At 39.7% G+C, this 12781-nt stretch overlaps 1 protein-coding gene across 6 annotated transcripts in view; it reads left to right on the top strand.

The window, feature by feature from the left end:
- The window catches only part of PRKAG2 (protein kinase AMP-activated non-catalytic subunit gamma 2), a 223167-nt gene extending 213128 nt beyond the window's left edge, over window positions 1-10039 (top strand). For all 6 annotated transcript variants that reach the window (XM_040592754.1, XM_040592755.1, XM_040592757.1 and 3 more), the window contains 5 exons: window positions 457-622; window positions 983-1020; window positions 3747-3893; window positions 6188-6281; window positions 8918-10039. In XM_040592754.1, the coding sequence (XP_040448688.1) occupies window positions 457-622; window positions 983-1020; window positions 3747-3893; window positions 6188-6281; window positions 8918-8949 (477 nt within the window). In that variant the 3' untranslated portion in view covers window positions 8950-10039. The remainder of the gene's footprint in view (window positions 1-456; window positions 623-982; window positions 1021-3746; window positions 3894-6187; window positions 6282-8917) is intronic.
- Window positions 10040-12781: the final 2742 nt, after the last annotated feature.

Raw genomic sequence — 12781 nt, forward strand, 5'->3', positions numbered from 1 at the left:
AAGAAAAATGAACTGTCTCCCAGAGACAAGATTATCATTACTCACTGTAGCCTATATTAGTCACAGGAATGAATAGGAGGCCAAACAAAGCAACAAGAGTTCAAAATAAGCATTCAGCATATAGTCTGTTTTGCTGTCTTCTCTAGTTTCAGTGGGGATGACATAGCTTAGGATCAAAAGCCTCCAGTGATGAGTTACTACAAAAATAAATAAATGAGCAAAAAACTTAGTTACATAGTTTTAATTTAGTTCTTCATTGAACAGAAGTAATGCTTCTAGACTGGAGCTTGTTTTGGCTTTACGTTAATCTAATAGCAGATTACTGTAACAGGCCGTAACCGTCATTTGGAGTCTGTAGATGGATGAGTGAGTAGAGATTTCCTTATATAGCAGTGACATGGAAACATGGCATGTGCAGAAAATTACACTTAAATGTATTCATTCTGACTTTCCTAGATGTCAGAGATGCCAAAGCCTGCCTTTATGAAGAAGAATTTGGATGAACTTGGGATAGGAACCTACCACAACATTGCCTTCATACATCCAGACACTCCTATCATAAAAGCCTTGAATATATTTGTAGAGAGAAGGATATCGGCATTACCTGTTGTGGATGAGTCAGGTGTGTGTTGGGTCTTCTGCATACAAAAGGTGTGGTAAGATAAACGGTGTTGAGCCCTGGGTTGATGATGAGGGGAGAGGGGGTGGCGGGGAGGAGAAAGAATAAAAAAAATAAATTTAAAAAAAAAAAGAAAAAGAAAGATGGGGGAGGTAATATAAAGAAATATTTATGCAAGATGTAGGTTGATAGGCTTGGAAGAACTTCATGGTTTGGTAGGTTGGTTGGGGTTTTTTCCATCTCTCCTACTTGACATGTCTGTTCTCTTCCTGTGTAATTATAAGATAACAAATGAAAGCAGGAAGCAAGAAAACTAATTTTGTATTTTAAGCACTTTCTTAACTTTTCTTTTTTCTTTTTTAGGAAAAGTTGTAGATATTTATTCCAAATTTGATGTAATAGTAAGTATATATCTTAAATTATTAAATATTTTATATGCAGTAACAATTTGAAAATTAATTTGTTAATATATCCATTTTGGCTGTTTTGTTCCTAAGTTAACAGACTGAATAAAACAGATTCAATTCATCCCACACAGCATTTCTTTATTATTTATTTAAGCTATCATTAGTAATACTACTTGCACACAGGCATCTACTGCTCTGGATTTTACCCAAAAGAGGGCATAGGCTTTTTGTGTTTCTTTCTGGTTCTGAGACAGGATTTTCTTCTCCCAGCCACTGCCATTACACATTCTGTTTCCAAAGAGAATGCACGTTTCCTCATGCAGTCTGGGTACTTTGTACAACTTGACCTTCTCAGTGAGTTAAAACTACTTGGCCCATTCTCTTGTATGAGTCTCTGACTCCAGAGTATTGCATCTGTATTCCTTCTAGTTTAGATCTAATTCAGGCCACTCTTTCTGGTTTTCCCTCGAGAGTGCAACAGTGTAGTCAGATTCATGCCATGATTTGCCAGCCTCGGAGGGCAAGGGCTCTTCTATTCTTGTGGTCTTCAGAAACTTGAAAAATCCTTAGTTTTTTTTATCCCTGTCTCCTCCCAGCTGTATGCACCTGCCTTCTGGTTGGATAGCTACATTTTATTTTTTTTTGGAGATTTAAGTGCCCAAGTTGCTTATTCCACCAGCTTGCTAGTGCTAATGAAGAATCCAGATGTCGGAAACACTGCATAAAATGCATTCAGAAATATGGAGTACAGTCCCAAATGGAAATAATTTAAGCTTATAAATATCTCTGGCAGCAAACAGTGCTCTTAATACTGAAAATTTTGCGGTGTCACTGTTCTTGCCTGTCTCTTCTAGACGTTTGTCGTCTTGTTCTTTGGTTTTCTCTACGGTGTAAGATCCCTTTCTGCCATAAAAGCTGGTCAGGGGATAGGTATGGCTGTAGTGACAGTGATCGAACATGTCAAAGACAATGAAATTTCACGGTGTTCAGTGTTTCAATTTATTTTGTAACTGCGTTAGACTTGGAGGCAGGGCGTTTCCTTTATTTCCCCTTCTTTTTCATAAAGACACCGAAAGTACGAGGGTTCCTTATGCTTTTGACTACTTTTCTCATTAAAACTATAGGAATTTTAGAGATGCTGGATCATTTCTTTGGAAAATGTATGTACTGGGATCAGGAAAAAAAAACCCCAAACACCACAACAGAAGCATTTTGTGCTCCCAGCTAGTAACACAGGAAAGAGTTAGGGCAGCTATTGATTATTTGAGATTTTCCTCACGTACACTAGTTTGCTTATTAAATGGGGGAAAGAGTTTTGATTCTTAAAAGATAATCAATCACCTCTGAGGCTTCCAGTTTTTCATCAGTCTGCTTTAACCTGTTCTTAAAAGAAATTATTTAATTAAAATATTTAAAAAAAAATTAAAATATTATTCTGAAATGTATAATCTGATCTTCCAATAAACATAGAATTTGCAAGATTGAATGGGTGATTTTTAACTTTAAACCATGCGGCTACCATACTTAGTTAAAGCACTGGTTTAAGCTATGCCTGTATATACATCTGGCTAAGTTGATAGATTCATTTTAATAGAGTTCTGAATTAATTTTCAGGTTCTTGATGGGGAGAAACCTGGGAATGGTGTGATGGTATACAAATAGCTTTATATTACACTAGTTACTGTATGTAGGGTGACTTCAGTTTGCAGAGGCTTTTTATGTTCTCCTAATGCCCTTCATTAGGAATTACTTAAATGAATTAACTAAAACTGCTTGCATCTACATGATAATCTCAAACCTATCTTGTCACGTTCCATGTAATTCAATCCGATCACAAGTATATTCTAGCCAAAAGTTAATTCAATTTTATTACTTGATCCAGTGATCTAATTTTAAAGGTCTGTCTTTGTTCTTCCTTCAGTGCTTCCATATGTAAAATCAATAGGCCAGGATGTGCAAACACTACCAAAATACTGCTGTGGTCTGGCCTACAAAGAAAGCTTTTGCTGGTCTGGACAAAGTCTTCTTGCTACAAGCATATTTCTGTGCTTACAATGAAAGTTGAGGATATCAGCTTTCAAACTCTTTTAATCTTACTTTTAGTGGTCATGGTGGGGTTTCATTTATATTATTTTTATAGTACTTAGTAAAATACACACACACTGTTGTCAAATGGCAGCACCAGCTTGGTCCAGGAGAGGGAGTTTGAGCCCACAAATAAGACAGGTGAAGAAAACCTTTAATTTGCTCTCTGCTTTAGATCTCCACTATGATCTACTTCATGGGTGGTGTTCAGAGCAGTTGGTGTCCTCCCCTATCCTGTGAAAAGCAAACAAAAAATGAAGTATATTCTGAAATCTGTAGCCCTTCATCTTTACTATCTTTACATTTTCTAATCATGGCAAAAGCAGCATGAGTGACATCTAGGCAGTATCGGATAGCAAAGTGAGGAGATTTTCATTGGCCTAATGAATATATCACAGAACACTTTTATCAATTAACCCAGTCTGTCATATGGTGTTTAACATAACTGCATGCTTGGCTATTCCCAGAAACTGAAGAGCATCTGCTTTGTTTAATATGTGACTTGGAACAGACTCAATTTGCACCAGAAATGTGTATCTACTTGATGCCAAAATATTTATTTTATTGAGTACTTTATTACTAAGTACCGAGATGTGTTACATGCCTTGGGGTCTTTGTTTATTTGTTTGTTTCAGAATCTTGCTGCTGAAAAAACATATAATAACCTAGATATCACGGTGACGCAAGCGCTACAGCACCGTTCTCAGTATTTTGAAGGTGTTGTAAAGTGTAGTATGCTTGAAACACTGGAGACCATTGTGGATAGAATAGTGAAGGCTGAGGTGAGTTCACTTTCTGGTTTTCCCTTCACTGTAAGTTAAAAGTTTTACTACCAAACTAATAAACAGTACAAAATTATCCTTTCTAAGTTATTTTGGTGATTTGGCAAAAGTATTTTTTTTTCGTAACTACATGTGTTAGGTATCAGTTTGCTTTATAGACTTTGTTTATAGATGCTTACAGGGACATGCAAAATATTGTACAGTACATCTGTAATAATACTCGGTTATTTGTTTCTGGTTTATGACATTAACAGAAGTGAATGCAAAGCTTTTCTGAAAGAATCAAGTTTCTTCCAAACCTGCCATAAGTTTTGCAGACAGATAATTCTTTAAGCTCCAGCTTATAGCTAGGTTGATTGGCCTGTTGTTCAGGAACTATAATGGGTACAATTAGTTAATGCATATGGAATCCTGTACTGCTGTCATACAAATACTGTGAAACAGGGACCGAAAATAGTTTTTTGTTAAGAAGTCTGCACTAACTGCTCTTGTAAAAGATTTATCTGTGTGCTTTCCATTCTTTTGGTGCTGTTTATCTTGGGAACTTTCTTATACATGGAGGTGAATGAGTACAGAGGTCTTCGTCCCCTGTTATACCTCTCTGAAGAAGAAAACCAGTATTACCAGTTTCAGTTATTTTTAAGGTGTGATTAACTCCCTTTAGATGCTTTAACTTCTTGAATTACAAGATTTTTGGGTTTTTTCCATCTTGAGAGCTGTAACCATGCATATACTTGATATGAGTAACACTTCTACTTTGTTCAAATAACCTCCATTAGGCAATTTTTCCGTGTAACTTTCTGCATTTGCTTGAGCTTCTTCCTGAATTGAACCGTTTTAGCATTGCTGATATAAAGATTTCAAATTTGGATAATTTTATTACTATCTTAAGAAGCTTTAGACATTTGGGTTTTAAGAACAACTCCTACCCTTTGGTTCAGTCTAAACATAGTCAGATTATATGTAAAAATGAGTCAGTCAAAACTACGAGCTATTTTTAGCTGCCAGACGAGTGCTTCATCTTGCTGGAAGTGAAACAAATGACACAATTACATTGCCCATTTTTCTTTAATTCATTACACTGGGAGAAGAATAAATGATTAAACATGCACATATAGAAAAACTAATAACCCCATCTAAAATATCACCAACATAGTTTCATCAAAAAGAAAATGCCACAGCATTTTTCTCTCCTTCCCTCTCTTTTCTTTCCTTCCAGTGTCAGGTGGGTATGACTGTTTAAATAATTCAGAGCTCGTCTTCTATCTGACTAGCAACAAAGTGATTGACCTCAACCGTAAATTAACATATCTGTTATATTAAGACTGGTGCAGCTTTCTTGCTGTCATCTCTGAGAAGATGAGCAAAATTCTTTTCACTTTCTTCTCCGTTGCATGTGATCATTTGAACTTACCTAAGTGAATTCTCTCTTCACTATTAAGAAGTGAGCATGTCGTAGGCTCTCAACTTTTGACAGACGCCCTTTTTGAATCGCTTATGAGCTGGTTCAGCCGTGATGTTTAGGTTTTCCAGCTCCGCTTGCAGTGGGCGCTGGCACCAGGACTGACACTGGGGCGATTCCCTGGTTCTAGAGAAGTTGTTCACTGCTGTAGCCTGCTCTGACTGAGGAGCCCCAGGATGCAGGAGTATCCACCTGCTTTCCCTACAGTTAGGACAAAAGTTTTGTAGTATAAAATGTTTCAAACAGTAGGTTTGTAAGGATGAGCTTGTTATTTGAAAATACAGTCTCACTGCTGATAAACCTTTCTTCGAAGTTGTGGCCTTGTGTATACTACAGTGAGTTTGCACAGGTAAGTTAAATCTTTTTTCTGTTGTAAAACCAACCTGGTACTCGGTTTCAATTATGTAGCCCTATGAGAAAAATTGTTGAAACGAACCTGTGCCTCTCTTTGTTGAGAAAGTATTTTTCAGAAGGAAGCGAAGCCTCATGTTGTTACTGTATCTTAATTTTTGAGATTGCAGGTGGAGCTGGGCAGAGCCTGTGAGTTGGCAAAAGGTGTTTGATGCAAGTGTTGCTTTTTGAGAGCAGAAGTATTTTAAAGACCTAGATCTTGACTTTACTGTCACTTCAGATCTGATTTTGTTGCCATGTCAAAAAATGCACTAGTTTTCATTTCTGTAGGGTAAGCATGTTTGTATTGCTATGTGAGAATGGTATTGCCAACATTTCGAACCTTTTTTTTTTTTTCTAAGGTTATCTTTTTGGTTTTTTTGGCTTTACCTATTACTTTAAATCAGGCAGATATCTCTCAAAATGTTTTCCCTGCTGGCAGGTTCATCGTTTGGTGGTAGTGAATGAAGCAGATAGCATTGTGGGTATCATCTCCCTTTCTGACATTCTACAAGCTTTGGTACTCACACCTGCAGGTATGGATGTTGCCTTCTGACCTTTGCCATAAGTCATTTGGTAGTATGTACACCCTGCTGGTTTTAATTCATTTGATGGTGACAAACTTTTGATTTTCAACTTTGATAACTGTTTGATCATGGTTCTTAAATACGCTATTCGTTTCTTCCCAGAAAAAAGCTCACAAAATATTAACTGTCAGTCTTTTGTTCACTGAGGAATGCATGTAGAACCTTCATGAACATCATAGCTGTTCATGTATCTTCTTTGCAGAAAAAAGTCTTGATTACTATTTTAACAGGGAAAAAAACCCAGGATGAAGTTGAATGTTGCATGTATAGGCAACGTCTACAACAGGGCACCTTCCCCACCGTCCTGAATTTCTGTGCTGCGGCCAAGTGCTGCCAGTGTGGGTGCAGCTGTGCCTTCCAGTAGCTCTGCAGAGCCACCCCTTGGGAGCCCTGCGGCTGGCCAGCGCTGCGGCGGGTTTTGGTCAGCACAGTTATGTCACAGAGGGCACCCCAGACCGCCGGAATCATTCCAGTAGAAATCTCCAGTTTACTACTAAACAGGATCAGGTTGCTCACAAGCGTATCCAACGATAGGTTTATCTCTGCTACTTCTATGTTGGTTGGTAGAGGGGGGGTTAGTCTGGGGGGTGGATTTTTGTTGTTTGGTTGGGGGTTTTATAGATTTTGCCCAAGTTACTAACCTCCTTTATGTTCTTAATTGTAACTTCACTTTGACCACATAAATTACTTCAGTGTCACAAGAACTAAAGCAAAACCCTCTTTTGGCTTGGTGAGGAAGACAAAAAATGTCTCTGATTACAATTTTGCCTAAAAAAAAAAAAAACCAACAACAAAACAAAAAATGGACTAAGCAAATGGAGCTGGATACGTCCTTCAGAAAAGAAAGTCTAAATGTGAGCTTAACAGTGATCTTACTTGCAATGATAGATAACATAATGTAAAAGTGTTTCTCCTCTGTAGATTTTAAAAAAGCTAATGTAGCTTTTTGAAATAGTAAGATTTCTCAGTGATACTGCTGGAGGTATTATATCAGTGCATCTAGTTCCTTTTAATGACCTGGAAGAGCAGGTAACCCAGCTTTCTGGGAAGGACGAGTATGAGAAATGAGCCCAAAGGCTTGGCTCAGATGGGCTCATTGCCTAGGAGGAGAATGGAGGGATATATCCCCAGAGATGTAAAGAGACAGGCAGACGGTGCCTCTCCAGGCAGAGGAGATAGTTTTCCTCATGACTGGAAGGTAGAATGATCCAAGGAGAGTAGAACTTACCATTAATGGAGCAAAACTTAGAACGGATAAATCTGGATACTGACAGACGAAGAGCTTTGTTACACCAGAATTGCATGGACACTTAAGCAGCAGCTGTGTGGGCTGACATAACAGTGCTCTGTAATTAAAAGAGCAGTTCCTGCTCCGGTCCCCTGGGCCATGTGCTCCTGGTGTTTAGCGTGTGGTAGCACCCACACTCGGATCCCTCTGTGAGCTGCTTTAACTCATTGATCTAACAGGAAACTGAGCCAGCAAAAAGCTGCAGTGTTCTGTCGGTTTGGCGCACTGAACTGGCTCACAGAAGGGTCTAGCACTGAGTACAGGGGTTAGAGCAACAGCGGGGGCAGGATTACACCACTGGAAGAGATGAGGTGAGGGAAGGCGTTTTTAGGAGCAGTTAGGCATTAGGGTGCAGGTCTGCAGGCAACTGCCTGATTTTAGATTGGGATTTGTCTTAGGAGGTGAGGATGTCAGCAATGTAGATCCAGTTTGTAGAATCCAGAGTATGATTTACCTCTTGAAAGCAGATGTGTATGAACAACCAGATAGCTCATGCCCTAAAAGCGTCCATTTTTCTTCACAGACTAGAAAGGAAAATGTATTGAATGGCAGGAATTAAGAGCAGCCCACATTAGGGGGAAAAAGTATCAGCTGTGATGTGAAAACCAGATGTATTGAAAAAAGCATCTTTTAGTGTTTGATTATACATTACAAGTGGTAACTCCAGGTTGCTGGCAAGAGATTCTTGCTCTCTAGAGTTGGTTGTTGAAGCCAAACTCACCATAGGGTTCGGTCGTTGCCCAGCATGTGGCCAGTTTGAGCACTTGGAGAAGAGGCAAGATGCTACGCGGTGCTGCTGAGCAGGTCTCGGATCCCTGCTGTAAGCCAGACCTGCCTCTGAGCCAGGGAAAGTGGGCCCGTCAGCGCAGTGCAGTTAAACTGAATCCCGACATTGTTTGTTCTCAAGCAGGACTTCATTTTTTGAGGTTATTACTGTGATTAAGCTTGGCTTCTAAGCTGATGGGCAGGTTTGGGGTGCGGCTTTTTGGTTGGGCTTTTTTTAAAACAAATTCTTGTGCTAGGGAGTACCTTCAAAGCTACTTTCAGTAACTTCCCAGAAGAGTTACTTCAACTACCTTGCCTTGAAGTTAGAAGCAGCAATGGTCTGAAGGCCTTCCTCACTCCACTTTAACTAGCGTTTAGCAATGCTGCAGTATATTCTTTAGAAATGATGTCCAGTACTAAGATTCTGATAACGTGGTCAGACAGTTCCAGCATTCAGAGGGAGCGGCGCGTCCCAGGAGCTGGGTGCTGTGCGCGTAAGGAAATCACACGTGCTTTCCTCTTCTGTTAACAGGTGCCAAACAAAAGGAGAATGAAAGTGAATGACTGCTGTGAATGTATACGCGTTTGTAGGAGAACCTGAACAAAGTTTCTGGGTCAAGTTTGTCTCAAGAACAGAGACTGCAATAGAACAGAGCAGGATGGTTGAGAATGTGTATTGGGACTTAGTGATGGATGATGAGTCTATTCCCCCCAGTGATGTCGCAAAAAAAAAGCAGCATGACAAAAAGCTTATGTTAAAATGTAGGCTCGTATTTCAAAATGTCTTCAAAACATTTGCTGGAAGACTTCACATGATGTCCTTCATTAAAATGCACTGTATTCTAAAACTTTTTCATTTTGTATTTGACAGAAGTCACTGGTCAGCAATGGATATATGTGACATAAGGCAAGTGTATGGCATATTCATATCATAGTGCCTTATGTCAAAATACAGCAATATGTCATCACTGTTGCCCATCACTGTCAAAGGAAGTATTGTGTTAAACGAGACACTGTATTTGAATGTGAAAGTCTTTAAACCTAAAACCAAATCAGTTTCAGTTCTCATTAGATTTGTCATAAAAGCTGTAATTTGAATATCGGTAGACTTCTTTAAAACTTCAATGACAGTTTTGTGTTAAATGTTGCATTCTGAACTGAGATGTAAAACAAGACTGATTTTAAAAACAGCTTTATTTATTTTTACTTTCATGACAATTTTTTACACATCTTTGGTGGATAGCTAAAATTTCACCATATCCATTAATAAACTGTTGATTGTTATACAAACGAGTGGTAGATTTTCTCATTATTTAAGACCTTGGAGTGGCAGAAACTGTGGTTTGTTGATCGGTCAGTGTTACTTGAGCTGAAGATTTCAGAACCATGGATCGAGCGTGCTCTGATCTGTCATACACGGGCACCATGGAGGAATCAAGGTGCCAGAGAATAACATTTTCAGCTGTACTAAAGTGTAAAATGACGTTTGTACAACAAAACCGGAACTTTTTATTGTATATGACTTGTACAGAAGTGGAGGACTGAGGAAAGCCTGTGGGGTGTTTGCTAATGTAAATGTGCTGTAAAGTCTGAAGATGAGACTTTTATAATTGTAGATTCTTGTAGATGGAAGAAATTAAACCCTACAACATCAGTTTGGTTTTAGCGGTTCTTGCCAAGTTCCTTTGCATGTGTAAATGTACGTGCATTTCAATGAGTGTAATCTAGGTACAGAAGCATTCTTTCTTCCCTTTGACTTCAAAGGTGGCTTGTGCCCATGGAACAATGAGGCAGTATTTCTTTTTAGAGTGTTTCCAGCCGGAATACTGCACTGGAATAATGCAGTACATTGAGCCATTATTTTTTCATTTATAAATACTGGGGTAAAAGGTTGACAGTTTTCAGCTTATAAAATGTGAGGTTTGAAAAATGCTTTCTTCAGAACTTTCCCACATTCTGTAAGACTTTAAATTTTGAACTAATGGGTGAAATCTTGCCTTTATAAAAATATTGCTGTAGTACATAATGGAAACTTCTCTGGGGCTTTAGCTCACTCTCTTTACTCTGTGAAAAACATTGTCTGGTCTTCTCCAGCACCTGCTCTGACAAGGTAGATACGGACTGTTCCCTGGGACTCTGGATGGTGTAGAGTTGGAATAGCTTGTTTGGCCCAACAACAGTAACCTTGGGGTCTGGTGCCGATTGCTGCCATCAGAGGTGACGCTAGCATGGCTCCCATTATCCTTGTTGGGAAGATGGAGTGACGGCAACTAAAAGCAGCAGCTCTCGTTCTTTGTGGGGTGTGGAGGGGATAATTTGTGGCAGGTGAGAACTTCGTATTACGGGTAAGCGGTCAGCAGTGCTACCTGCAACCGCCGCCCAAGCTGTGAAAGCCCTGACATTGCTCCAGCCCTTGCGCTGCTGCTGCCTCCGGGAGGTGGGACACCAGGGAGCTGCCCAAATGCATTGCGAGCTCTCTCTACCCGTCACTAGTCTGCATGAGCATGTTCTTCAGCCCTATATGTGAGCCATTTTTGAAGATGAGGCTTGAACTGATGATAGGTACTTTTTTAATATACTTTATTTTCTAGCCACAAAGTCTTTTGGCCCAGTTCCATGCAGGCAGCTTTGGGCCTGTCTGCATAAATTAGTATGCAGAAAGCCAGAATGAATTTGCAGTTTTTGAACAACCGTCTGCAGACTTTCTATTTTAATTTATTACAAGTGCTGTTGATGTGTTGTGGACGCAGAACTAGCAGAATTATGGAAAGCAGCCTCCTTGGTGATACAGAACTGTATTTAGAGAATTTCCACCCTTTCTGGAATTCAGTTCTGAACTTTGCGTTTGTGAGAAGCGGAATCGCAGTGAAACTCAACAAGCATGAATAAACAGCAGCGCTATCAAAAAGGCACTCTGCTTGTACTGGCACAAGTAACAATTCTGATGCAATAAACAAAACTAAAGAAATCGTGTCGGTTTTAATACAGATCAGTTTATTCTGGAGCTAGGCACATGCTTGTTCCGGCACAAGGGAGGGACAGGAATAAGTAAATGAGGGTAGAGAAAGGAGGGGTGACTCAGCAGCACTGCTGCATATACCAGGTTAAAGTGACAGCGCATCTAAAGCTTTGCTCTAGGACTCTTCACGTGGCTCGTGAGAGGCCTCGGCCACGGAAAAAAATGAATTAAAATGTTGTTAAACTCATGTTTTTGCATATGTTTTCCTCTGGAAAGGCAGCAAGCAGTACCTATAGATCTGAGGCTGCAGCAGTGGCTCCAGGTACTCCCTTTCTAGACAGGACCATGCTGCAAGCGCAGATGGCTGTAAGCTTCCCCCAGTGCCGCTGCTGAAAGCCTGTTCAATGGCGTAGATCTTCTGTCCTGAGGATGAGACACAGTAGAAACTGATTTTATTTTAACCAGTGGGACTGTAAAACACGTGATTGATTCCTGTGTTCCCTTGCGCATTTTCTTGCGCAGCAAGAGATGTCTGTGAAAGTTAATTACTTTGAAGGGCTTCTTGGTCTTGGAAGAAGGGAGCAGGTTAAGTTTGTTTTTTACCTACTCTGGATATCAGGTGTAAGAAAATGTTTCTTGGTAGACTTCAGCCCTCAATACTTTTAAGTAACCAGAACTAGTTCAGGAAAAATTGCCCTTTGCTAGCATTGATCGCTTGACCAATGAAACTCTTTTCCTGTTTTTCTTCTGGAATCCTTTTAGTTAAAAGGTCTGAGATCTGTAAGCCCCTACAGACAGTATTTGCTTTTTACTAGGAACTGAACTGCAGTTGTGTATCCGAGGCCTATTCATCTTCTTTTCCTAAGGAATATTATTCTGCTGGGAATGTTTGGCTAACGCAGAAAGAACCAGGCTCACTTTCCTGGTGACAAGGCCTGAGCTTTTGTCCTCACAGCAGACAACAGCAATCCAACTGAAACGGTTCCAAGACTGCACATTGCTTTGAGAACCTTCCTTGCCACCGTTTGGGAGAGCATAGGGTAAGTTGGGAGTATTTCAGTTTTGGTCCAACTAGAAGTGAAACCATGTGTACTTGACTGTGTCGCACAGCAGGCTGTCTTAACTGCTCGTACTGAGCTCTCCGGTCAGTTTTAAAAGTAACCATTTTTCTTCAAAAGTTTTTATGAACTGTCACCCATATCGAGCACTTACTAGAGTAATTTCCAGAGGAGAATGTCATTCCAAATAATTTAGTACTGCCCTGGTACTCACATAAGATACCCACATTCATGCAAAAAGAATGTTCTGCAGAGACACTGCTCTTTACTCTTAACTTCAGGTCTTAAACACAGTTTTGAAAGTCACTTTCTTCATACCAGTTTGTTTTATGCTGATTGCAGTCAGACCTGTTCCCACTGAAGCAATGGGAACAGGAGG

Source organism: Falco naumanni, chromosome 4 (genome assembly GCF_017639655.2).
Source record: "Falco naumanni isolate bFalNau1 chromosome 4, bFalNau1.pat, whole genome shotgun sequence".
Lineage (NCBI taxonomy): Eukaryota > Metazoa > Chordata > Aves > Falconiformes > Falconidae > Falco > Falco naumanni.